The sequence below is a fragment of the Daphnia carinata genome, chromosome 3, assembly GCF_022539665.2.
Source record: "Daphnia carinata strain CSIRO-1 chromosome 3, CSIRO_AGI_Dcar_HiC_V3, whole genome shotgun sequence".
NCBI classification, from domain to species: domain Eukaryota; kingdom Metazoa; phylum Arthropoda; class Branchiopoda; order Diplostraca; family Daphniidae; genus Daphnia; species Daphnia carinata.
The window spans coordinates 306,337-330,724 of record NC_081333.1 but is presented as its reverse complement, the minus strand read 5'-3'; the positions used below and the strand labels follow the sequence as shown (position 1 = coordinate 330,724).

The following is a 24,388-nucleotide window of genomic DNA, read 5'->3' as shown; positions in this document are numbered from 1 at the left end:
CCTGCATGCAATGAAATTCATCGTAACAACAAGGGCGTAATTTAAACTGAATAGGTTCAAAAACAAGTTGCCTTCGATGGATGTCTCTATAATGCAGGTCATCAATGCACGGATGAAAGTAGAATCAATTTCACCAACATATTCTTTCTAAAAAATAGACCAATAAAAATTAGTTTCCATGGTCGTAGCAAACTAAATAAATGATACCTGAATCCAAATGCAAATTTCATCGGTAGTAGACTTATTTTCCTCTTGAAAGTATTGTTTCAGGCGTTGCTGAAAAGCGTTGGTGCTCAATTTCTCAGTTGGACTTTCACACGAAACATCACCGCATGTTTTCATGGCTTCCAGACTCGCAGTGTCATTTTGTCGTTTATGGCCACCATTCAACTCACCGCCTCGAGTTTCTCTGTCGTCAAATAAGATTTCGATGCCGGACAGGGTAGCGGCTTCTTGTAGCAAAGAGCAAGATGTTTCATCAGCTTCAACTGAAGCGGCCGGTTTATGATAAGCTTCCAGTGTCTGCAAGAAATTTGTTTATTTAGTCAATTTCTAGATAACCTGGAAAATTTAGTGAGTACTTCAAGTATCTGTCCGATTTCCTGCTTGGTATGTTCAACTCCTTCGCCATTTTGGAGGATATTGCCTGAAAAAGGAAGATCTTCAGTTAATTGATTTAAAGGATTATCGTATTTGATCTTCACCTTTATGAGACAAATCATCAATGAAATTGGAAGGTTTTTCGAAAGACAGATCCGTTATCAAGCCTTGCTCTTCGGACTCATTGGGATCTTGCTCGATTTTGATTAAACTGTTTTCATGACGAGACAGCCATCCGCTATTGCGCATATCAATGACATCTCGAACCAAGGCACGCACACGGTCTGATATCACGTTTTTATCTAGGATGGCTTCCAAAGTATGGTAATAGGAAGATATAGCTTCCGAATATTTCTGTATCGCGAAGGAAAAAAATAATATTATTCATTTCAAAGGGTAAATCAAAAGTATAGCTAATTCCATGTTTGAAGGTACCGGATTCGCTGTTGGTCTTTCATTAGGGGTTTCCAGTTCCTTACCGATGGCAACCAGGACGGAACAGAGGCATTCCAGCGCGCTCTCGTCTTCATTTTGGCTCAATAACCAAACTATACACTCATTTATAACGTGGATAGCAACTAGTTTCACTTTGAACAATTCTGCTATAAACCTGGAACAATTATAAATATCAAGAAGATGAATAATATTCCAATGTTAAAGTTTCTTTACTTAATGTTGGCAAAAGTGTCTTTCCTTCCATTTTTTTCTAATTCCCCCTTTTTCGTTTCCTTGAAAATGCTGTTAATTCTTTGGTTTTCTTGGGGATCGTCGATAGAATTGGATTGTACTGTTTCGGCTTTTTTTATTTCCTCCTTTTCGGTTTTGGCTCCGATGGTATTTGTTTTCGCCTTTTCAAATTCTTTCAGGACACGGGCCAGCATCATGGTACGAAAGTATAATGTTCCACTTGGACTTGAGGCACAAGGAACTTTTCGGAACCACAAGACTCGACAAAGTTTTGCATAAACGGACAACAAATTCGGATTCTCAATAGCCTAGTAGTTAATTTGGTAGTGATTTCCCCTCAATAACGTTCTCGCAAGGCAAGCAATACCTTGTCAAAAATTAAGTTGGTGATTTCCGACAATCGTTTTGCACTGTTAATTCTGGAAGCTTTGATCATTGGTAATAGCTTTTTCCACGTTGATGGATTCAGCTCATTCAGCAGCTCGATGAACTTCTTCAAGGCAACCTGGAAACCAACATGGTAGATATATTCGATAGGAAGTTAAAATGATTGAATTCTTACATTTACTGGGCTATCAGGCACATTCGTTAACCTATTTTCTTTTTGGGTATTTGAATTTGCGCTATTCTGTCGTTTACGAATATCATCTTCTGACCGTTTCCGTATGACTAATGAATCGTAGTCAAGGTATCTCATTTTGGGTGCCTGTAAAATATTTAGCAAGAGGTGGAAAATACGTTTCATACATTGTTTACAAAAATAGTTACAATTTCAGAGATAAAACAAAACAAAAAAAAATAATAATATGAACTTTTGCCGGCCTCAGCTTATGGCCCTGAATGAAGGGAAATGAAAGTTGAAAGATCAAAACAAAGAGAAAAGATGGCAGACAGAGAAAGTGTTAGATCAATGGCCTTTTTTTTTTTTAGAAACATCCTGTTTTGATATAAATAAAAATTTACTACAATGGAATCGCTAGTTAACGTTTCTTTCGCATTGAATTGTAAAAAGCTAAGGCAAATAATACCTCACTATGTCCAATACGCAAAACTTCCTGGGTAAGAAATCCTAGGGGTTGCTTCATAGATGACGGTTGATTCCTCAAATTCAACAGAAAGATTCGGTCATATAACTTTTTTGTATCGGTATTCAGGTCATCTGTGGAAGTGCATCAATTTCGATTTATAACTTGTCATTCATGTATAATTACAAGTTTTGGATTTTACTTACTTATTTCTGAAATAACGGGATGGGGGTCAGATTTGTGCTTCAATGTTGACAATACGTTAGGCATCGTCTAGAATCAAAATTGTGACATTCACGATTTACATTACATTATCTATGCACTCCACACAGAAATGATGAGACATCCAAGAATATGTCCAAAGAATATGAAACACCCTCTTTCATAAGATTAAATAAACATTTTTTTTTACCTCAGTGCAGGACAGAGTTGTGCAATTCTTCATGTCGACAGTGTGTAAACTGACGTATCTACAAAGACAAACATATTTTTAAATTGACACAATTGATTAAATTTAAAAGAAGTACTTTTTCTTTTTGGCCATTTCATTGGTTAGCTCGCCAAAGATTGAGCACACATCCAGCAATATTTTAGCAATTAAGAATGCCCCACCAACAATTCTGTAAATGCATTAGTAAACGTTTCTTTTAAGCATGTGATGGGAAATCTAATATTTATCTTACTTGTTGAACCGATTAATGGGGAGTAGCTGGAATCCACTTTCAGCCCAGGTTAAAAGATTATCAGCAACATTTTCAACATGAAGTTGAGCCTCAACTAGGTCACATACTGTCTGAAACCACAATGAATATGAATGCACTTAATTTACCCTCAATTAAGAAAATATCATTTCACTGCATCATTAGAGAAGTTTGTAGAAGTCGTACCTTCAGGGACTTCAGTTCTTCTTTCCTTCCCCCAAGCCATTCCATCAGATCAAGCAAAAATTCCAGGTCTTCTTTATCTTTGACTAGACTAAATCCTTGCTGAAGAGCATAAGGCGACCTGAGAAAGAAAATAATATAGACCTTCGACATGATAGATCATGCTTTAGAAAGGTCATACTCCAATAGCTAACAGATACATCTGTTGCTTCATAATCAGCAGCAACATCAAGGTATTCTTGAATACTTTTTAAATTTGTTGGTACGGAACCCAACAGAAAAGGGACTGGCATAACGAATTCAACTGTAGATCTGATTTTGGCTAACTACTGAGACAAAAAGAAAAGGTATGAAGCACGTGAGAATGTATTATTGCACATAACGTCGCGCGCGCGCCAATTCACTGCTAAATATTATCCAACTGCTGTATGAGACTAGCATAGTTCGGAGTATTCCCGCTAGAAGTGGAAAAATGGCGCGTAGAAATAATGGAGGAAGGGTAAGTTTTGGATTTTGACTGCTTCGACTTTTCTGCGAAATGATATATTGTTCTAGAGGAATAAAAAAACCAACAAGAATTGCGGCAAGCAAAAATTTAAAAAACCTTTAATTGAAAGGGTAGTACTTCCAATGCAGCTCTCATTAATTCCAGGCCAACAATCAATTTTCAGGAGGTGATGAATCCATTTCCATGAGCTGGCTATACGGTCGGAAAACGCTTTTAATCCCAGCGTGATTGTTTCATGATGTTCTATGGTCCAATCGACCGAGTAAATCAGTATCATTTTGAATAAAGTCAAAACTTTAACTGTTAAATTATCAACTCTAACTTTAAATTTTAAAGCTGGACCTGTAAGTAAAGGAAGCGGTCATACATTCGTTTTTTAAAATATTTTTTAAATGTGGAAAGCCACAAAATGTTTTTCCCGTCCTTACTCAAATTTCCAACCTTCCTTTACCCAACACCTACCGAATATTCATTTCCTCTTTGGAAGAAGATCACCTTCCGTTCCTTACTTATCTTTGTCATGTTCAAATTTCCGCTTATTTGTTTAAACCTACCAGTGTGCACATGAACAATACCTAAACGGGAGATATCTAAAGTATGAGGCGTTCTGTACAAGAAGGACGACATCTCTCGTGCAGGCTTATCACAAGCTGAGATTAGTCTGGCAAGTGCCTGCCATTAAAAACAAAAATTTAAATAGTTTTAACAATAACAATTCCCTTAAATTAATGAAACTGAATTGTTTACTTACGTGTTGTTGATAGTCTTTGCCCTGTTTTTCCTCTTCACAAGACCATTTACTTATCAGTTTAAGTGGTATGGCCGTATCCATGTAGAAAAATATTTTTGCTCGACACCTTTTGAGTTGAAGTGGAGTGGTAGCTTTTTGATTCAGTTTTGATAAAGCCTACAAAAAAAAGGAAATGAAACAATAGTGTAATAATTATCAAATGCGAGTTTCAAATTTAGCGGCCTCACCGTTTCACTGGCATGGATACCTAGTGCCTCTATAATATTTACATTACCTCTGTAGTTTTTCGATAAAAAAATAAAACTATATTAACTTTTGCCTTCTTCAGCTTATGGCCCTGAAAGAAGTGAAATTAAAGATAAAAAAGATAAAGACAAAAAGAAAAGATAGGAAAGAGAGATAATGTTAGATCAATGACTGTTTTTTTAGAAACATCCCCCATTGAAAATTATCAGAATGTAAAATTCCAACCTATGGTTTAAAGGGCCATAGTAACATTGGATAAAAATTGCAACTGAAACGTTTTTTATTTCGGAAATATAGCATTGTTGTCTTTTGCAGGATCTACTTTTCTTCACTTGGTTCTATTTTGAAGACGAGCTCGCCTTTAGGCGTTTTGAAGGACTAGCGACTTCACTTTCGGCACCCACGTCCTCGTCTTTTGATTCTTTTAATATTTGACTAGCTGTATCAGAAAACTTGCTTTCTTCGAAAGCGAATTCAAGTACGGTGCTGGACTATATTGAAAATGAAGAAAATGGTGCTCACTAGCAATTATTTTGTGCCATGATACAATTGTATAGTACCTCGTCCATGTTATTGACTATGAATTTATGCTCGTAGAAGTTTGCAGGAGTAGTAGTGTAAAGCCAAGAAAAATTATCTATATCACCAAAGAATTCGTATTGTGTAGTATAAATTGGTCTCCAGTGCTGAAAAAAAAAAAAGAAAAAGAATTTTTTCACGTAAGGCGCATAGCATTGCGGGCTAATTTAAAACCATGGCTAAAACGACGATATTGTAAACAGATTGTTTGTTTTTTTTACCTCCGATGACCAAATAATTGATTTATCACGGCCTCCTTCTGCAAGAAACGCACCATCCGATGAAAAGGCGAACGTATCACCATCAGAAAGAAGTCGTGGCTTTTTTTCGTTTTCGAGTGGATTCCAAAGAGAAACGCCGCTCGATGCGCTAAAAGAAAAATAAAAGCCTATCAGATTATACAAAAACGGACAATAGTAACACCAGGCATGGACAACGATTCACAAAATGATTGTGTTTGTTTAAATTTAAAAGTGCTAATGCAGCTCGTTATGTTTCAGTTGACTTACTAAATAAGAGTATAGTTTTTGGCCGATTTCCTTGCCTTTTCGATTTCGTCTTCTTCCCCACTTCTTATGCACGGACACCAGGCCAATCCTGAAATTTCCCCATCAATTGGCAGGCTATGAATAGGGTCGTCACGATCCATGGACCAGATCTGCCAAGAAGAAAAAAGACAATGAAATAAATAAGGTAATTACGACGAGACCGACCATCTCCTCCGTTTCATTCTGTTACGTCAATAAACTAAATTACTTACCTTAATCCCGTCACCATCACCACTGGCCAAAAAGTGGGTCTTTTCATTCCATTCCAGACGTCCATATTTACTTCTATGTTTGAATTCTTTCACGAGTGTTGTTGTCAAATTGTTTTCATCCAGTTCAAAAATCTGAATCGTCCCGGCACCAGACGATACAGCGATTTGTTTTTCTGGAATCCACCTTACAGCCGAAACCTTTTTACTGTCAATTGTGATCATGTCGCCAGTGGACAAATCCGATACGAAAACTTGATCGGAGCCTCAACGTCAACGTTAGTTTGTTAGACCTAATCTTGCAGTTCATCGCCTATATTCCTTTCAACAAAAAAAATGGTCTATTTCGACTCTATTTAATCTTGCAAGTACTGCTTACGGCGTTGCTGAAAAGCGTTGTTGTTCGCTTTCTCAATCGGTTATGTGAGCAGAGTTTTCCTCGATGACGACATGATTAGCATGATCATCAAATATGGCTCTCGATTAAGACATTTTCAGTGGAAATAATGGGTTTATCCTGTGCCAATAAATAGGTGGAAAACTGCGACATCACGGGCCCCTTTGAAATTAAACGAAAGAAACGCAATATTGAAAAGGAAGAGTCGACCTCTTTTACGTCTCACCGAATTCGAACTTGTTTTCACGGAGAAGTCTACGCAAATGAGTTGTTAAGAGTCACATACAGAATCTAGTCCTGAATATGATTGACTCCACTCATTTGAGCTAAAACACTGAAATCTACGTCATTCTGCAGACGAACATGACGATGGAGATTACCTTGAATAATAGTGTCGACATCTGTCGCTAGGCTACGCATGCCACGTACATTCATCTCGCATTTCCATAATAAAACTCGTTTTATATTTAAAAATTTTAACAAAACATCTTTATTTCTTGACAGAAGACGAAAACAAAAGAATCATGAAAATCAATATTGTTTTTATGTGCGACTTATAGTTTTTTAGTTGTCCTAGTTTGCTTGATATTTCCAGTATCGAAGCTTATTTTCTCCATTTTTCTGTTGATAGATGGCACTGGCGACCGTAAACAAACAAAAATCACTTAAATTCCTTTTTATTCAGAAAGTGCACCACTAAGCGAAAAACTAATGCTATATTCTGAATCAGAATCGATCTTCTCTATGCCAACCCTTCTACGTTGTTTCTCTCAACTATGTACATGAAAGACTATATAGTTGAAAGTTGAATATAGTATTATATAGTTGAAAATTATATAGTGTTTTGTTCGAACTGATTCCAAGAGGCCCTGATCGCCTTTTGTCTGTTGCCTTGTTGTCTGCCACTACCGCATGAGCAAGCTTAATAATTTCATTAAATCATTATTTGTTGGTTTTATACTTTATCACCTTTCTTTTTGTAAGCAAACCAACGATTGGGATGCCCCTTGTGTCTGAGATGTAATGTCCCTGCGAAGAACTTGTAATGGTCAGAATATCAAAAGGAAAAATTTCCACAACCAAGTGGCTCGACCCATTGCATCAAGAAGTGCATTTCAATAATCTCAACATCAACATGAAAACAGAAATAGTGGACGATGGACCTATCTTTTTCGAAAAACTGACCGAAGAACTCCTTCAACCTGGGTCATGTTTTTTTGGAACAATAATGCACTTGTCAGCCAACTCACTAGTAACTAATTACTTATAATTATTACTTAATAAACTAATAATTTAACTATTTACGATGAATTTAAAGAATAATCAGGGTATTTGAGGACAAGAATGTGTATTTGAGGACAGAACCTGCGACACTTGTTTTTTGAATGAAATACAACTTTAAACATTTTGAATCAAATCGTACGATGTCACTCCGAAGTGGATTAGCGATTGGTTTCCAAAATTTTGCCTTAGATTCGGTAGAGAATCAAATCGAATTGAATCTCTTTCCTGAATTTTTCAGACACAGCAATGGCCTTTCGGACATCTTCAAGTTTTTGGGCGCTGCCTTTTTCGTTTATGGTTTTCAGTAGACTTATCCAGGACCGTAAATACTTGTCCCAATAGTCAAAAACGTCCGAAAACTTCCCGTGGCAAATTGAATTTCTAGCCGCCATAGCAGTCGTTAGCATTAGCGCGTTAGCCCTTGGAGAAGCACCGTTTCGGAAATAATTTTTATGATATCTTTGCTGTCCAATCATAAACTTCAAGTTGGCGAAGGCATCATGGCTCGTTGATGTTGCACGATGGTTTGTATAAATCAAAAACCTACGAAGAGCGGGTCCCACGTGTTTTACAAGACAACAATGTAAAATGTAGCTAAGACCGAATGCAGCACGTTCATCGTAGGTGGCCTTAATAAGGAGAAATGGCTTATTATCAATGGCATGTTGATAATTTCCGCTTATGATGCGCTGGTAAATAGTATCCACGTCGGCGGCACTACCCCCATCACCTACACTGTGACAAACTTTCATAAGAATTTTGAAATTTTGTGACCAGTTAATTTTTACCGCAGGTAGGTCGATGTGGCACACCTCATTCCGCGCATAGATCGCGGAGCAGATTTCGTCGTGGCTGAGAGGGATGTCAAGAAAATCTTCGTCGACATTATTCTGGTACTTTAGCTTCTCCATTAGATCGGTATAGTCGTAGTCAATTAAAATAGATGAAAGAAGACCTTTTTGGCACAAGAAGCGCCGAATAGCCGGAGTCACATGATAGGCCATACAAAAGTATAATGCTTGGACTACGTAGATGACGTTCCAGCTACTTAATTCTGGTAAAACCGGTATGGGTTTGGTTGCAGGCGCATTTTTAGCTTGCGCTTCTGGTACTTTAGTTCGTGTAGTTCGGTGGTCGCTTGCAGTGGTAGCAACTTGATGAATATCTCTGCTATTTCCCATCTTGGATTTTCTTATGAAAGCTCGTCAAGAAGAAAATAAGAAACATTATGATTTTTTATTATTATTTCTGCTTTTATGGAAAAAGGGCGAATATCTTGTCTAATCATAAGTCCAATCGTGGGTTTTCGACATACGTCTATTTTCATATCATTGTTTGCTGCAAGATTAATAGGGATTATTAATGTTCCAATTTTTACGCATGTTGTTCAATCATTTTCAGCCAACTTTTCTGAAAAGCAAAAACAGAATATATCATTTAACATATCCCTAAAAGGGCTGGGCTTGGGGTAACATGCGAAACCTGAGATATCCTTTCAATTGCAACTTTGCGCATGCGCGTCCCATTTCTTGCGATCTGGCAACGGTACCCTCTTTTTAAAATTTCTTGTTTTGTTAAATATCGTCTGCTGAGGTTTGTACTGTACCTACCGTCTGCTACCTCTGCTTACATTTTTATTAAGTACTAAGTATTTTTTTTACCACAAAGGTTAAACTAAATAGTTAATAAAATTAAATTGGCTTTTATAACAGTTGTGAATCTTTTAATATATGGTTGAACGCGCAAGGTATGTTCTAATAATAATTTTTTTCTAATAATAAGTTTTTATACTAGTAGCCTTTTTCCTTTATGAGTGACTGCTCTAAAGCTAATTTAGAAAATTACCAAAATTAATTACAATGATTGACTGATGTTTTAGTGTATTGTACTGTACAGCATACAAATATCGTATCAATTCAAATCCTTCACATATGTGAAAGCATTGGACGGTTTGTTGTAAAATATTCGACATACCAAACACAAAACAACTGAATACAAACAGACAAGCATTGTACGATGTTTGTCTGGCAAATAACAAAATTAACTTTGCCACACCATTAAAAGTGCTGTAGGATTATTGGACTATGGAAACACATCAGGACCAACGAACCAGCACAAAGACGACATACAAAGACTACAGCTATGCGAATATAAGTGAATAAATTCAAAATATACTAATAAAAGCTTTTAACTGAGGCAAATGGTGAGTGGAACAGTGAAAACCGAGAAACTAATCACATAGACATTGGTATTTTCTGGAAGGTAAAGCAGAATAGTTGCCATTTCACCATAAATCTGGATCGTCTTGAATCGGAACGTGCCGACGGAACTGGGCCTGAATGTTTTCGGGTAGCGAACTCATCTCTGCCATGTTCCGGAACAGACCAGGTGGCAAGAAACCAATCAAAAGCGAAGCGTGCTGCTCATTCTTCTTCTTTCCTCTGCGATTGCTTCGTCCTCGGCCTGTTGACGCAATTCTTCCATGCGTCGTTCTTCCTTCTTCTCAGCGAATTCCAATTTCTTCAGCTGACGTCGCTCTTCCAGTAAGGCCGCCTGCTCTTTCTGCAATTGCGTTAAATCCTTGTGCCTTCGTTCAGCGACCTCTCGTTCGGCCTTTTCCTCCAGTGCGGCTTGCCCCAGCATCTATCAGAAAAATTCGAATGGTATCCAGCCCATTTTGCTAGGTATTAGGGAATCGCGAGTATGTTTACCCATAAACGTTCGTTAAGTTCTTCTTCTTTCTGGGCTTTCTTTTTAATTTCAAGTTGGCGCAATTGTTCAGCCATATCTTCATTCCATTTGATTCGCTGGCCTTGAGTCATCTTCTCTAGTTCTTCAGCTTTTTTAGTTTCCAGCTCTTCCTTCTCTACACAGCCGTATTCGATCCATAACTCTTCCCGTTCACTACCTTAAACTATCGTACTGAATATGATTTATTTACATCTTCCCAATACAGAAATGTATAGTCTTTGTCATTGTTGCTTCAGTGTAATCACATGGAACGAGGAACAATTGAGGATCAGCGTTCAGCTCGTGAATTCGTGGCAGCAATGGTGGCTAGTAAAACTGGCAAAAGGATTCTTGCTGCACAAACGCACGTAAATGTTTAAGCAACAGGGTACGCTACGACATCGTATCCGGTGATATGAAATCATACAGGTGTCCCAACCGCACACAGTTTTAATTGGCAGTTTGCGCCATTTGAATGATTTGAATCTTCTGAAAAATTTTTTGTTGCAATTTCTTGCATGATGCCAATATTTCAATGGTTTCCTTGATTACGATTTTTCCTTGTTTAAATCTCTACTGCTTTCGACTTCCTACGCATGTAGAAGTTCCTTATAAAAATCAGCCTATGGATTTCCGGGTCAGCAGTAAGCCTTCACCCTCGTGGCCTGGCATATCAATCTTGGGAGTGCTCCGATAATGGTTTGTAATATGTCAGAGTTTAAGGTTAGAAAATTCAAATGCTCATTGACCAATGCGATGCTTGATTCTTGCAGTGTTTGCTTTTTTTACGTTTTCAGGTAATTGTGTTCTTCTTTCATCTAAAATACTAGTGGCGAGCGATGGTTTTGTTGGTGGCATTTCAGGCGTTCGTCGTTTTGGACATTGAACGGGGCCACATCGTCGACGCTACGTTTTACAAGCGCGTTCATAAAATCAGTATTCAAACATAATAATCTTACGTAACTTATCTTTGACAAGTTCAAGGTAAATTGGTTAAAGCTGCGTCATTAATGCGGTAATGATTTTTAACAATTAGGACGTCCGTACGATTATGGAAGTCGACCCGTGAACATACCGTATGGAAACAACCAGGGTTTGGCCAAAAGACCCACGCGCCCCGATCAAGAGTACCAGTATGGACCCGACGAAATACCTTTTATATATTACAGTTAATAGAGTAAGTAATCATTAAAGTAAGCTGTTACACATAAAGCTATTGCGCTGGAACTATACCTGTTCCTCCATGAACTCTTCTACAGCAGACTTGCGTACCAGGCAGCTGTATGATCCAACACCATTTTCTGCAACCACCTCATTTGATGGAACCGCAGTTGGCCATCTAATCATCGAGATATTTACTCACCTCCCATTTGTTTTTGTTCATATTTACACAACATTGCCTTATTATGTAGCCAACCCATATCCATACACGTTAATATTATTACACGGGCTTTCTTAGACGTTCGGTTGCTCTGCGAATTATATTTTGGATTACTTGGCTGTGAATTTGGGCGTTCATATAGTAAAAATGTGAAACTAACAGTTTCAGCAATTGTTCTTCGTCAACCAATCACGGTGTTTACGAAGTTTCCGGCAGCCGAATGGTTAAAAACTTTGTGCAGCACAGTGAACGATGCAAGGATCCCGTGAAGGCGGTACAGCAAACCGTGAGTAGTGACAATTGTGGATGGGAAGGAAAAGCTGGATGACGTTGGCGGTCACGAATCCGGACGACTTGCGCATGAACGGGGAATAACTTTAACATTTTTCAGAAGATTATCAGACAATTCCACGTAATATTAGAAATTTTCAACTTTCGAAAATGAGGCTGTCATGTTGCTATGTGCACATTACTATTGTTCTGTAGCAACAATAAAGGGAACAGTAAAAAACGAAAAAATAAGAAAAGTCGGGCTTATTTAGTCGGGCTTCTTTAGTCGGGCTTAAAATTTTGTTGTGCAAAAACTGACATTCATCGAAATTGGTTAAATATATAAAGTGAAAAAGTAAGAAGGCTATAGCCTTACCACTTTTTCATTTTTGGCCAAATTTCAAATTTCGCTTTTAAAATATGATTTCGATGGAAAATTGAATGGTTATTATGAAAATGAAGTTTATTTTTAATTGGCTTTATAGTTTTTTAATTAAATCGAAAAAACCAAAAAGTCGGGCTTATTTTCTCGGGCTAAAAATGTCGGGCTTAAAATTTCTATAGATTTTCGTATAAAAAACTAATAATGGCTGGTTTAAGGAGAAAAACACTTACGTAATCGAGCTCAGCGTTCAATTTTGGATATGCCGTGTGATTTTTATCGAATTCGAAGGGATTTCGTTTTTTGCCGATGGTGGTGGGAAGGCTATAGGCCTATAGCCTTCCTACTTTTTTCGATTTTGGCTAAAATTTAGAAATCCTTTTCAATACATGATTTTGATTGAGAATTGAATGAGGATTATGAAAATCAATATTGTTTTTATGTGCGTCTTATAGTTGTTTTATTATCCTAGTTTGATTGACATTTCCAGCATCAAAGCTTATTTTTATCATATTCCCGCTAATGGCGCCGGCGACGGTAAACGAACAAAAAACCCTTCAATTGCGTTTTATTCAGCAACCGCACCACTAATCGAAAAACTAATGCTATATTCTGAATCAGCGTTCAACGCTGGTTATTTTTGGTGGGTTTCAATCCAGTTTACAAGCATGGAATATCTATAGACTTGCGCGATTGGATGCCACACGCACTGCAAACTCAGCTTCCACTGTATATCTACAAGACAACGTACGGCAAACGTATTGAACATATTAAGTCTGTATACACTGGGGGACAATGACAGCTGTTTCCAGCAAAGGAAAGGTGGGGCATTTTGAATTATTCCGTACAAAAACGGATATTAGCTGTATGCTTTTATTTATTTATTTTTTTCAAATAAAAATTACGTTTATATGAATGAAGACCAACGAAAAATGTCACAGGATAACTGAGTTTTTGCTTTTATGACGTGGCTAGTATCGATTTAAAATGTTTGAACACAATAAAATGAGAGCTGAAACAGCAATAAGTGTACCCATTCTTACAAATCCTCCCTGTACAAATAGACGGGAAGCAACGGCCAGCCTTTCTCCCGCAGACTCGTCTGAACGCGTTCGATAGAGGACTCGAACTTCTTCCGTTGATCTGCTGTCAGTGGTACCCTGCCGACAACAAGACTATTTTCAAAATTGGTTGCACATTTAGTAGTAGCTTGTGACACGATTATCACGAAACTCTTACTGGAACTTTCACGGGTTTCTTCAAACGTTTGCGATTCTTGTATCGCAGAGCGCAACGCAACCTCTTCGGATCGACAGATGGACGATGAGAATCACTTAAATGAATGGCTTCCAACAAACGTTTCAATTCGGCCGCAGTGTCTTCGAGAAGTAGACGCTCGTAGAAGAGGACAGTGCCATTCTGGATGGTCTCGATCCACCCGAACACGTGATCTGCCCACGTATTGGCTATGTAATCAACGTAAGCTTCCCAATTAGGGCCAGAGAAATACTTTTCTGACACTACGCCAGTTTTATTTCCTGACGTAGCTAAGAAATGAGCATAAGTGAACATTGTGTCTACGGAATTTCGTAGGAGAAGAACTCCTCGGTATCCATACAAGAAACTACGGACGGGACCTCTTTTGACAGTGTTTTTTGTTGTTTCATTTCCATTGACCTACGTCAAACGTTTAACGACAAAGTTAGTTGACTAAAATGCTTTTTAATACACGTTATCAGATACTGACCCCACGGCAGCCGCATCAACGACCGCAGTGCCGTTGGACTTTTGTCCTTCACGCCATCCTAGGTAATTGCTGCCGTAACCGCTTTCTGTAGCCAATTTTCGAAATGAGCAAATAAAAGAAATCGTTAATAACAAAGTCACATCAGTGAAAAAAACATGTTTTCATTTGGTTAATTTTTGTACGTGAAAAAAGGAATCGCATGGAGGACGTGTTGCAATGTTGTGTTTTACATACCAACGCTAAGGCTGTTTTATCCTGAGTGCCCATACGCGACTTGTTGTCCGCCGCCAACATTGTTCCCGAACAGTCCCGTATTGTAGCCAGTGTTTCCATAGCCGGCGTTCGTGCCGTAGCCGCTATGGCCTCCATATCCAGCATTGATTCCATTGTTTGTGCCGTACCCAGTATTTGTTCCATATCCAGCCTTAGTCCGTATCCAGTGTTGCTTCCGTATCAAGTGTTCGTTCCATAGCCCGTATTGGTTCCATAACCTGCGTTCGATCCTTATCCCGTGTTTATTCCGGATCCAATACCGTAGCCGGTGTTGCCGAAGCCAGTGTTGCCGTAGCCTGTGTTGATGGAGCCAGTGTTGCCGTAGCCTGTGTTGATGGAGCCAGTGTTGCCGTAACCGCTCTGACCGTAGTTGATGTTTTGGCCGTATCCGGCATTGACTCCCGGAGTATGGTACCCACTTCCGCCATATCCTGATAGAAATACCAAATCATTTTTTTTTATAAATTTAAATTATAAATTCTTCCATCATTCCCAAGAATTAAATAATGAATGATTAAAGAAAAACTCATTACCACCAGCAGCGTTGTTGGCATGATACCCAGTGTTTTGATAGCCAAGCTGTTGGTGAGTGGTAAGACTGCTACTTTGCTGTTGATGGCTGCTGCTCTGTTGTTGGTAAACTGTACGTCTCTGTAATTGACCTATCCGCCAAAACAATGGTGTGTTTTAAAATAAAATTCATTATTTCAAAATGAATTGAATTCTCTCATTACCGTAATTAGGACGATAACGCTCGTCAACCTTTTCATCTTCGGCCAGCTCGTCTAGAGATGCCACAGTATCCAGCACCTCCGGTGAGACAACGATGGGACCCTCATCTTCAGGGTACGGCATGGCAACGGCCAACGCCAACATCAATAGCTACCGATACAACATGTTGGAATGAAACTCAAACCTTTCAAGATTTCCACAATAAACGTGAGACATTTGAAGTCAGAAATGAAATTCGAAAACAAAGAAAAAATCTATGAAAATGACTTACCGTAAACAAGGAGCGAAACATTTTGCCTAGGACTATGGAGAGCTTCTCTTCCGGCGGATGATGTGATCGCCTGGACGGTTGGTGTGCGGATGTATCTAACTCGGTTTGGATGGTGCCGTAATTATAGTCAAACTGACTGTACAGCAGCGATGGGAACAAAGCAACAGCGAATGACGATCCGGCATATAGGTAAGAAGAACTTAATGACCTGTGTGTGTGAAGAATAAGGAAAACGACCGAAGCTATGGGAAAAACCTAACACCTTTTGTGGGGTGTTGTGCTGCCTATTGAGCAAAGTATGCACTAGAAAGAAACAGAAAGGGAGGGGGGGAGAAAAACCAAAATGATATACACACTTGGCTAGTAAGAAAAAAAGAAAAACATTTTGAGGTGTTGGTGTACCTGGGCTTATTCATGTGAGGGAATGGCCATCGCGATACACGTGCCAGCCCGAGGAATTTTTAGATCGTTATGTGAGCCGGGTTTTCCTCGATGAGGAAATGATCAGCATGATCATCAAATATGGCACTCGATTAAGACATTTTCAGTGGAATTAACGGGTTTATCCTGTGTCAATAAATAGGTGGAGAGCTGCGACATCACGGGCCCCTTTGAAATTAAACGAAAGAAACTCAATATTGAAAAGGTAGAGTCGACCTCATTTACGTCTCACCGAATTCGAACTTGTTTTCAGGGAGATGTCTACGCAAATGAGTTGTCGGGAATCACATACAGAATCTAGTCCTGAATACAGTGCACTCATTTGAGCTAAAACACTGAAATCTATGTCATTCTGCAGACGAACATGACGATGGAGATGACCTTGAATAATAGTGTCGAAATCTGTCGCTAAGCTACGCATGCCACGTACAATCATCTCGCATGTCCATAATAAAACTCGTTTTATATTTAAACATTTTGACAAATCATCTTTATTTCTTGACAGATAATGAAAAACAAAATTGAAAAATAATGTTCACTGTTTCGTTTTCATATTTGTCGAAATAATTATACAATTATAGTCATTAACTTACCTACCTGGTGGCAATTTTGTAAACAGTGTTTTGATCTCAGAATTCACTGTATATAAAGGTTGAAAAAACCTTCTACCCATGGAGTGAGCTAGTGACTAAGGAACCTTGCTTAGTACTATAGGCGGCTGAGTGTATGATGAAAGGTGGCTGGATGGCAGATCTGTTCGCTAAGTACCCTTCATTAGACATTCAGTCATACAGCCGGCCTGAACCAGCAGTTGAGCCCACAGTGCTGCATGTGTGCCGTGGTAAGAGTCATGGAGCTGGCAAGGTCTAGAACCGTCCAGGTGGCCTAGTACGGAAGTTAGATACGGCACATGTTGATGAGCATTTCCGTGAGGATGGTCCCCCATCCATCACCATGATATTCGTGAATGTGTACCCCATTACGGAGTATCACGCATGCATATAATGGTATAAATCACGTGACTATGTGAGGACAGTCAGATACGTTGGAGCGCCGGGAGGACGTCCGTAAGAAGAGATCCAATAGATCTATTCCGGTAGGTTACAGATTCATCTGGGTCAGGTTACTGCCGAGAGCCGGGGGTGGGGACACCCGGTAAACGGCGGATCCTGTGACGACTATTACGCACACACTACGGTGGTCAACTCAACAGTTGCGATTCAAGTTACACTAGCTACTCCACCTTTTTTTCTGTAAGGGAAATCCCTCCTTCATTCCTGCCTATCTCAACATGAACAACTAGGATTATTTCGGCCGAAAGGTGAGTGAACGACAGACACAGGTAGAATAAACTCAGCGATAATTTAACTATTTATTTTGCGGATTTCAACATATATGGCTTAAACTATACGTAATATTTTAAAATTCCGACACAAGTGTAAGATTTGTGGCGAGTCATGAAATTCATGGAATTCGTAACATGGAGAGATGTTGTAACACGAAGGGGCGTTTTTGTTTGCCAGATCAACCAATATCCTTATCTTTCAACAAGAATGTTAATATTCGTTGTTGCCGAAGGATCAATATGATTTATTCTTTTAATGGAAATATTTATATGTCTGTAATTCTGTAAAAGTGCCGCTTTTTAGCATATTTATCATTTTCGCCTCTGAAAAAGTATCAGTAAAAGTAGACAATGTGGCTGTTTAGGGAAATGCACTCCACGTCGAGACTCGAATATCAAACACCATTCCCCACATGCACAAAACGTAAACAACGAGGCTGACAACAGAGTCGATAAAAAGAAAAACTCCCCTGTTCGTAAACAACCGAAGGACACGTGCTTAGCAGCGAATAAAATATTTTTAGTTGAGCGATGCAGTGACAACCAAGTATTTTGGTTTGACCTTCCCTAAAAATTTCTTGACAAAAGTTTTCATTCTGTTACTGTGTAGAGAAGTTAGCTGGCAACAAAAAAACATGGGTTGCTGTGAAAATAGAGATCGTTGTTGCTCTATTTGGCGAATTGTTCAGTCTTCACTTGGAATATTTATTGGCATTTCAACTGCCTTTGTTTTTTATCACAGTTATCATAATGCACAAGCAGCTGGTTGGGCTCTGGCGTCAGGTATTTTATAAACGTAAATTACACTTTGTGCCATTTTTGTACCAGGATCGTTTTCTAGGTGTATTTGCTGCTGCTGCCTTACATTTAGCAATTTTGATGCACAGGAAAACGATAAAGAGTTGGTACTCTATTTTACATTTAAGAAGCATTCAGGTAATTACCAGTGACACGTAAACTTGTTGTTCTGTCTCAAAATTCTTTTACGTTTTCTAGTTGCTGGCATTTTTGGTGACTGATATCTGTGTGGCTGCCTTTGTTTGGTACCTTTTTTATGCTGCATACTACAAAATTCGTAAGTAATATAATATATAGAAATGCTACTATCTAACCATCATTATTTAATTTTAATTTAACAATCTAACCATTTTTACATAGCCATGGTTCCAGTTGATAACAGTGCAATTGTTACCTCAGTATGGTAAGTTGCATTACTAATGATAGTGATCAATTTAGTAAATTTTGTAATTGTTTTAGGGTTTTCATGACAGCTAAATGGGCATTTCTCATTTGGTTATTTGCCAGACTTGGAATTAAAGATGCAGAATATGATTACATAACTAATAGTGACGGATTTTAATGTTTCTAATGTCTTGTCTGGTTTAATCGATAGACGATAATATATGAACAAAATGTCAGTCCAAATTTTCATGTATTGGAGCATGATTGAGGTGTATATACCAAAGCCCTTACACATACAGGAGTAAGTAAAAACGATTCGAATAAACCAAGTGGAAAGTTTACAATTTACCAATAAAGCCATCTCAAAAATGTACAAGATGACTAATAAAAGTAAAATGCACTTAGAAAGTACACGAGGGCGCTTTTTTTCAATTGATCAAAACCAAGATATCATAATTCTTCTCCAGGATAACCCCTCCAATAGTAAGACGCGCTAAAATTTCGTGTTTAAGGAAGAAAAATACGACACAAATAAATTCAACGGGATACAAGCAAAGACATTCTGTAGACAGATAGTCTAGTTCTACATAACAAGGTTGAAAACAAATTTATCCAACCAAACGCTTGCTTTCCTCCTGAACTCTTTTCGATGCCGATTAGAAAATTTTTTGACGGAAACTAAATGAAGAATTTCGAACTGTAGTTGCTTCGGACCCGGTACATGACACATCTGTCGGTTGGATGGGAAAACCTCCATTCACTTCTTCTTACCGGCCTTCTCGGCAGCCTTGGTGACCTTGCCTGCAGCGCCCAAATCCTGTCGAGGAAATGTTAATTAGCAACACTGGAAACGAGTCAAAGCGATTTCGAATATTTACCTTGAAGTTGACGGACTTGATGACACCGACGGCGACGGTTTGACGCATGTCACGTACGGCGAAGCGACCCAAAGGAGGGAAGTCAGAGAAAGACTCGACGCAAAGAGGCTTGGTGGGGACCAAGGTGATCATGGCGGCATCACCAGACTTGATGAATTTGGGGTTCTCTTCAGTGGTCTTGCCGGTACGACGATCGCATTTCTCCTTGATTTCGGCGAACTTGCATGCAATGTGGGCGGTGTGGCAATCCAACACGGGGGTGTAACCGTTGCCGATCTGGCCAGGGTGGTTCAACACGATGACCTGAGCGAAGAAGTCAGCAGCACCCTTGGGTGGGTTGTTCTTGGAGTCACCGGCGACGTATCCACGGCGCAACTCCTTGACGGAGACGTTCTTGACGTTGAAGCCGACGTTGTCACCTGATTACAGATTCAACATTATTTAACTGCCAATATGAATCACGCAATAAATAATTACCAGGGACGGCCTCCTCGAGGGCTTCGTGGTGCATCTCGACGGACTTGACTTCAGTGGTCAACTGGCAGGGGGCGAAGGTAACGACCATGCCGGGCTTGATGACACCGGTTTCAACTCGGCCAACGGGCACTGTGCCGATACCACCGATCTTGTAGACGTCCTGAAGGGGCAGACGGAGAGCCTTGTCGGTAGGGCGGGAAGGAGGCAGGATAGCATCCAAAGCTTCAAGCAGGGTCTTGCCTATAAACGCAAAGGGATTTTAATTAACAAGACTGACTGGACAATATTAATTTTCGTTCCGTACCTTCAGCTTTGCCTTCTTTGCGCTCGATGTTCCATCCCTTGTACCATGGGAGGTTGGCGGAAGCCTCAAGCATGTTGTCTCCGTGCCATCCAGAAATGGGGACGAAGGGAACAGCAACTGGGTTGTAACCGATCTTCTTGATGTAGCTGCTGACTTCCTTCTTGATTTCCTCGTAGCGGTTCTCGCTGTAAGGAGGCTCAGTCGAGTCCATCTTGTTGACACCGACGATCAGCTGCTTGACACCCAAGGTGTAAGCCAAGAGGGCGTGCTCGCGGGTCTGTCCGTTCTTGGAGATACCGGCTTCGAACTCACCGACACCACCAGCAACGATCAGAACAGCGCAATCAGCCTAAGATACAAGGAAAGTTAGACCAAAACTTGAGAAAATGAAACTTCAAATTTACCTGGGAAGTTCCGGTAATCATGTTCTTGATGAAATCACGATGTCCGGGGGCATCAATGATGGTGACGTAGAACTTGGCGGTCTCGAACTTCCACAGGGCGATATCGATGGTGATACCACGCTCGCGCTCAGCCTTGAGTTTGTCCAACACCCAGGCGTACTTGAAGGAACCCTTACCCATCTGCAATAAGAGCCAAAATTTATTTTAGGAACTTGATATTTTTTATCTGTAATACTTTACCTCCTGGGCTTCCTTCTCGAACTTCTCGATGGTACGCTTGTCAATACCACCGCACTTGTAGATCAAGTGACCGGTAGTGGTCGACTTGCCAGAGTCGACGTGACCAATAACGACGATGTTGATGTGAGTCTTTTCCTTTCCCATGTTGATTGAGTTTAGGATCGGTTGAACAAACTGAAACAGCTGTAACAAAGAGAACAGAAATGTACTTAAGGACGAGCTCAATTCAACCGAACTACAAGGCAGGAGAGAATGAATGATTCTTACAAAATACACCCTATTTATACAGAATGACTACACCTCAGAAATGAATTTAACCACTTGAGGGCAACTAGCCCCACACCCCCGACTACCAGTTTAATAACCCCAACTGAAATTCGCCCCCACGACCTTGAATTCCGAAGGAAAAATTAATGATAAATGCTTTTCAAGGACGAATTGTTCAAAAGACTTCAGTAAAAATAAATGAAAGACTTAACCATTGCCCAATAGGGACTACACCCCGGTAAATAACTCAAGCCTCCAGCATGAAGAAACACTAAAATCCCACAAAATGTCTGGAATGAAACCTTGAAACAGCTAAAACTATTCAATCGATGATATTAATCTTAACTTGTCCCAAGAACACAACTGCAAAGTTCAAAAATAAAAATCTCTGGCAATGGCGACCAAGCCCCACATGTCGATTGAAACCGGCCCACTTGACAGTTGCACTAGGAAATTTTTCTCTACAAAAAAAAGCCATCACCTTTTCATCGTTTTTATCCTGAAATTGCTTAATTAAACTAAGAATGAGTAGTTCTACGGTTTAAAGACATTGTTACAAATGGATTGATAAAGGATACTTCGATTTGAAAGGATAAGTTTGGGAGACGCGTCAAAACGTGTGCTTACCTGATGTTCCGTTGGAAGAGAAGAGAACGAACTCTGAAAGACACGAGAACGAGTGACGCTGGAAGTTTCTAGCCCCTACCGAGTAAAGTGTCTACAGGGGAGGGGAAACAGAGTTGCATTACGTAAAACATTGTTTAATTTTATAACATTTCAGTTGATTTACGTTAGAAAAATGTAAATTATTAATTTTTGATTTTATTAAACTACTATAAATGTTAAAGTGGTACCCCTTTCAAGGTTATTTTAATTCTCTTCTCCCTCGAATATTTCTACCCCTCTCTAGGGATTTTGCAAAAGACTGTTTTCAAGGTTTTAAAAAAAGAAATGTGGTTCCTATATGAATTTTTGATTTTTAAAATTTAATTTTAATAGCTATAAAGTTTAACGTTAACTGAAAATGTTTTTTGTTAGTTTATTTTATCGATTTGGCATCTCTTTGTTTACTCTCCAGAACAAAATGGCCAGCACGAGCACCATAAGCAAATTGTTAAATTTTTCAAGTTTTTTATTGCAAAACACCGCTCAACTACTTCGAAATGGAGTATGTTTTTATATTTTCCGTTAATTTATCAGTTAGCTAAACAAAACGAATTTTCTTAGATGACCAATGCTGTAAAATTGAATCAACCAGTCAGAAGCAATTGGACAGATTGGAGAATGATGAAGGACAACCGGCGAAGAAAATTACTAGTCGAACACGCAGCTGACCGTGTTCGTGCAAAAGCACTAAAAAAAAATGACGTTTTGCCTGCTGAGATAACGGTAAATGAGAACTACCCTTCAATCTCAGTTGAACTAATCCTCACAAGAGTCTGTTAAGTTATTCACCCTATATCGAGACTTAACATATTATGCATGGGAATCCATCACTCTAGTTTTTCGTTATTTTCATTGGAAAGGGTGTGCACTGTTTGTTGAAGTTTTATGTAATTAAAAAAATATTATGATCAATTTATTCATTCAGAGGATAAGCATAGATATATTCTTTACAGTATACAACAAGTTTAAGAAATCCTTATTGAAATATTTTTTTTTGAAGGAGATTGGTGCCAAAATGCTAGCTGAGATTCCTCGTGATGCGAGCTTAACCCGCGTCCGCAATCGCTGTGCCATCACGTCCCGTCCAAGAGGCGTTGTCACGCGCTGGAGACTGAGTCGAATTGTTTGGCGTAGCTTGGCAGATTACAACAAACTATCTGGAGTTCAACGAGCAATGTGGTGATTGCGCATGTATTTCTAGAAAACAACCAATAAATCTCTCAATAGTCGTTGTATTGCTCCTTGCATCACTTCCTGTATGAAATGAGAATAACTTGGTGTAAATATTTACAAGCCAGAGATGTTCAATGTAACTATAAGCCACTCTACACCTTGTAAATATTGCATTGCTTTCCCAGTATAAAAGAAGGGCACAGTTCCACGACTGCCGGTCAATCTTACCAAATGACCGAAAGGAACGGCCCAGGGTGTAACTGGCTACATTTTTCAAACAAGGCGATAAAAGCAACATTACCTTTAAATTTAATCAATAGCTGTGTGAGTTGAAAATTTCCCCCAAGGTCGCTGCTTAGCCGAGCTGATTTTGCCTTCTCTTGAGAGAAATCTCAATTTTAGCGTTTTTTCTTTTATCAAAGCCATTCTTTTCTGACTAGTCTTGCTGCCACCAAAGGTACACTCTACATTAATTCGTCTTCTCTTCAGGAAAGTATGATGCATACTCAAAACGTTCTAAATAAAACCGAATTTTAGAACATTGTAACCTGAAAGGAACCAGATTATGAAACGTCAAATTAACCTTACCTCGTACGTAACGTGTTCTTCTACTTCAATGTAACCAAAACCTCTGGGTTGATTGGTTACTTTTTCTAATGGAATCCGAACATTTTTTATAGCACCGCATTTGGCAAAATGACGGAGCACATCCTCTTTTGTCGTATCATATGACAAATTACCAATAAACAAGGTGTAGCCCTGGAATTTTTGTTTCTTTCTTTTAGAGTTGTTAGTTGATTCACTGGTTTCATCAGTTGTTTCAGGAAGTTTATCTTCAGCTACATTTTTCTTCTTTTTTTTCTTAGGAGGCTTTACAGATTTATCAGATGTATCCATATTATTCTGGGAGGCTGAAGAATCCTGCAATAGATCATCACTTTGTTCAGAATTGAAAAACTTGTGTTGCTTTTTTGTAGCATCTTCAGCTTCAGTGTTTTCTATCGCAGGTCTTTTTGATTTGGCAGCATTAAAGGCAAATTTTGTTCCTCTAGATTCTGATTTGAAATTTGAACTGTTTTCAAATTTTTTCTGGTCATGGTTTTGAAAACTACAGCTTTCACCGACTGTATCGGTCGTAGTATTAGATGTTTTGAATCCTCTCGTTTTCCATTCATTTGTATTGTTTGGAGCGAACCTATTGGATTTCTTGGTGTTCATTTTCTTCACATTCACAACCAATTTAGGCAGAGATCTACAAAATTTAAAATATTTTTAAACTGGAGAAATGTAAAAATCATGATATGAGAATTTTTCTTACAACAATTTCGTTCCAGGTTCCAAATATTCGTCAAAATACTTTAAAACGAAACTTCTAAACGCGTGGTGAAAATTTTTGACGTCTATATCGATTATTCATCATCGTCAGTTTCGTAAATTGATCCTTAACGCAAAGTTTGTGCCAAATCTTTCTATATCATTTTCTAAACTAAAATTTAAAAATATCAGT

The 24,388-nt window shown here is 38.9% G+C and overlaps 7 protein-coding genes across 10 annotated transcripts; 2 read left to right on the top strand and 5 right to left on the bottom strand.

Annotated features, from left to right (window-relative positions):
• Window positions 1–63: 63 nt before the first annotated feature.
• On the bottom strand, window positions 64–3,576 carry LOC130693595 (uncharacterized; the record flags this gene model as incomplete). Its single annotated transcript, XM_059494801.1, has 15 exons — window positions 3,372–3,576; window positions 3,200–3,312; window positions 2,996–3,105; window positions 2,840–2,932; window positions 2,725–2,782; window positions 2,519–2,585; window positions 2,316–2,446; window positions 1,850–1,993; window positions 1,655–1,792; window positions 1,270–1,595; window positions 1,036–1,210; window positions 705–954; window positions 582–646; window positions 208–522; window positions 64–147 (listed from the first exon to the last, which is right to left on the bottom strand). Coding segments are annotated over exons 1-15 (2,187 nt in total), but the record flags the coding sequence as incomplete, so codon positions are not given.
• Window positions 3,577–4,896: 1,320 nt separating this feature from the next.
• On the bottom strand, window positions 4,897–6,775 carry LOC130693890 (uncharacterized). 2 transcript variants are annotated; one of them, XM_057517107.1, is made up of 7 exons: window positions 6,661–6,775; window positions 6,417–6,596; window positions 6,041–6,358; window positions 5,790–5,938; window positions 5,502–5,649; window positions 5,262–5,387; window positions 4,897–5,192 (listed from the first exon to the last, which is right to left on the bottom strand). In XM_057517107.1, exons 3-7 carry the CDS (start codon window positions 6,260–6,262, stop codon window positions 5,040–5,042), a joined length of 798 nt encoding a protein of 265 aa, XP_057373090.1. In that variant the 5' UTR covers window positions 6,263–6,358; window positions 6,417–6,596; window positions 6,661–6,775; the 3' UTR covers window positions 4,897–5,039. The 2 variants fall into 2 exon arrangements, with proteins under 2 accessions (XP_057373090.1, XP_057373089.1); XM_057517106.1 differs by having other exon boundaries at window positions 6,041–6,350; window positions 6,417–6,774.
• A 7,337-nt stretch (window positions 6,776–14,112) lies between these two features.
• On the bottom strand, window positions 14,113–15,525 carry LOC130692831 (uncharacterized transmembrane protein DDB_G0289901-like). The gene is made up of 6 exons (XM_057515917.2): window positions 15,505–15,525; window positions 15,236–15,383; window positions 15,035–15,163; window positions 14,463–14,932; window positions 14,229–14,313; window positions 14,113–14,158 (listed from the first exon to the last, which is right to left on the bottom strand). The coding sequence occupies exons 1-4, from the start codon at window positions 15,523–15,525 to the stop codon at window positions 14,733–14,735; spliced, it is 498 nt and encodes a 165-aa protein (XP_057371900.1). The 3' UTR covers window positions 14,113–14,158; window positions 14,229–14,313; window positions 14,463–14,732.
• A 2,147-nt stretch (window positions 15,526–17,672) lies between these two features.
• LOC130692815 (heme transporter hrg-1-like) lies at window positions 17,673–18,881 on the top strand. Of its 2 annotated transcripts, XM_057515900.2 has the most exons (6): window positions 17,673–17,837; window positions 17,901–18,073; window positions 18,132–18,226; window positions 18,287–18,365; window positions 18,449–18,491; window positions 18,548–18,881. In XM_057515900.2, the coding sequence occupies exons 2-6, from the start codon at window positions 17,926–17,928 to the stop codon at window positions 18,648–18,650; spliced, it is 468 nt and encodes a 155-aa protein (XP_057371883.1). In that variant the 5' UTR covers window positions 17,673–17,837; window positions 17,901–17,925; the 3' UTR covers window positions 18,651–18,881. The 2 variants fall into 2 exon arrangements, with proteins under 2 accessions (XP_057371883.1, XP_057371882.1); XM_057515899.2 differs by having other exon boundaries at window positions 17,674–18,073.
• LOC130692795 (elongation factor 1-alpha) lies at window positions 18,706–21,801 on the bottom strand. The gene is made up of 7 exons (XM_057515874.1): window positions 21,670–21,801; window positions 20,776–20,958; window positions 20,536–20,715; window positions 20,132–20,480; window positions 19,828–20,067; window positions 19,351–19,769; window positions 18,706–19,289 (listed from the first exon to the last, which is right to left on the bottom strand). The coding sequence occupies exons 2-7, from the start codon at window positions 20,917–20,919 to the stop codon at window positions 19,230–19,232; spliced, it is 1,392 nt and encodes a 463-aa protein (XP_057371857.1). The 5' UTR covers window positions 20,920–20,958; window positions 21,670–21,801; the 3' UTR covers window positions 18,706–19,229.
• Window positions 21,802–22,075: 274 nt separating this feature from the next.
• LOC130692818 (small ribosomal subunit protein uS14m-like) lies at window positions 22,076–22,937 on the top strand. Its single transcript, XM_057515903.2, has 3 exons — window positions 22,076–22,210; window positions 22,270–22,431; window positions 22,709–22,937. The coding sequence occupies exons 1-3, from the start codon at window positions 22,127–22,129 to the stop codon at window positions 22,889–22,891; spliced, it is 429 nt and encodes a 142-aa protein (XP_057371886.1). The 5' UTR covers window positions 22,076–22,126; the 3' UTR covers window positions 22,892–22,937.
• On the bottom strand, window positions 22,629–24,292 carry LOC130692805 (uncharacterized). 2 transcript variants are annotated; one of them, XM_057515885.2, is made up of 4 exons: window positions 24,200–24,292; window positions 23,470–24,133; window positions 23,183–23,397; window positions 22,927–22,962 (listed from the first exon to the last, which is right to left on the bottom strand). In XM_057515885.2, the coding sequence occupies exons 2-3, from the start codon at window positions 24,097–24,099 to the stop codon at window positions 23,191–23,193; spliced, it is 837 nt and encodes a 278-aa protein (XP_057371868.1). In that variant the 5' UTR covers window positions 24,100–24,133; window positions 24,200–24,292; the 3' UTR covers window positions 22,927–22,962; window positions 23,183–23,190. The 2 variants fall into 2 exon arrangements, with proteins under 2 accessions (XP_057371869.1, XP_057371868.1); XM_057515886.2 differs by lacking the exons at window positions 22,927–22,962; window positions 24,200–24,292 and adding an exon at window positions 22,629–22,905 and having other exon boundaries at window positions 23,470–24,150.
• Between the last annotated feature and the right edge of the window lie 96 nt (window positions 24,293–24,388).

Bases quoted from the DNA above. Each gene is read 5' to 3' on its own strand.
- LOC130693890 (XM_057517107.1), bottom strand. From the start codon at position 6,262: ATGATCACAATTGACAGTAAAAAGGTTTCGGCTGTAAGGTGGATTCCA. The intron at 5,650-5,789 runs GTAAGTCAACTG...TTTTTCTTTTAG, and splicing joins AAAAACTATACTCTTATTTA to CGCATCGAGCGGCGTTTCTC. The intron at 5,193-5,261 runs GTACTATACAAT...TTTTCAATATAG, and splicing joins TAGTCAATAACATGGACGAG to TCCAGCACCGTACTTGAATT.
- LOC130692831 (XM_057515917.2), bottom strand. From the start codon at position 15,525: ATGTTTCGCTCCTTGTTTACG. The intron at 15,384-15,504 runs GTAAGTCATTTT...TTGTATCGGTAG, and splicing joins TGTTTCGCTCCTTGTTTACG to CTATTGATGTTGGCGTTGGC. The intron at 15,164-15,235 runs GTAATGAGAGAA...TTTGGCGGATAG, and splicing joins GCGTTATCGTCCTAATTACG to GTCAATTACAGAGACGTACA.
- LOC130692815 (XM_057515900.2), top strand. From the start codon at position 17,926: ATGGGTTGCTGTGAAAATAGAGATCGTTGTTGCTCTATTTGGCGAATT. The intron at 18,074-18,131 runs GTATTTTATAAA...ATCGTTTTCTAG, and splicing joins TGGTTGGGCTCTGGCGTCAG to GTGTATTTGCTGCTGCTGCC. The intron at 18,366-18,448 runs GTAAGTAATATA...ATTTTTACATAG, and splicing joins TGCTGCATACTACAAAATTC to CCATGGTTCCAGTTGATAAC.
- LOC130692795 (XM_057515874.1), bottom strand. From the start codon at position 20,919: ATGGGAAAGGAAAAGACTCACATCAACATCGTCGTTATTGGTCACGTC. The intron at 20,716-20,775 runs GTAAAGTATTAC...CTCTTATTGCAG, and splicing joins TCGAGAAGGAAGCCCAGGAG to ATGGGTAAGGGTTCCTTCAA. The intron at 20,068-20,131 runs GTACGGAACGAA...TTGCGTTTATAG, and splicing joins CAAAGAAGGCAAAGCTGAAG to GCAAGACCCTGCTTGAAGCT.
- LOC130692818 (XM_057515903.2), top strand. From the start codon at position 22,127: ATGGCCAGCACGAGCACCATAAGCAAATTGTTAAATTTTTCAAGTTTT. The intron at 22,211-22,269 runs GTATGTTTTTAT...GAATTTTCTTAG, and splicing joins CTCAACTACTTCGAAATGGA to ATGACCAATGCTGTAAAATT. The intron at 22,432-22,708 runs GTAAATGAGAAC...TTTTTTTTGAAG, and splicing joins TTTTGCCTGCTGAGATAACG to GAGATTGGTGCCAAAATGCT.
- LOC130692805 (XM_057515885.2), bottom strand. From the start codon at position 24,099: ATGAACACCAAGAAATCCAATAGGTTCGCTCCAAACAATACAAATGAA. The intron at 23,398-23,469 runs GTAAGGTTAATT...GGTTTTATTTAG, and splicing joins AAGAACACGTTACGTACGAG to AACGTTTTGAGTATGCATCA.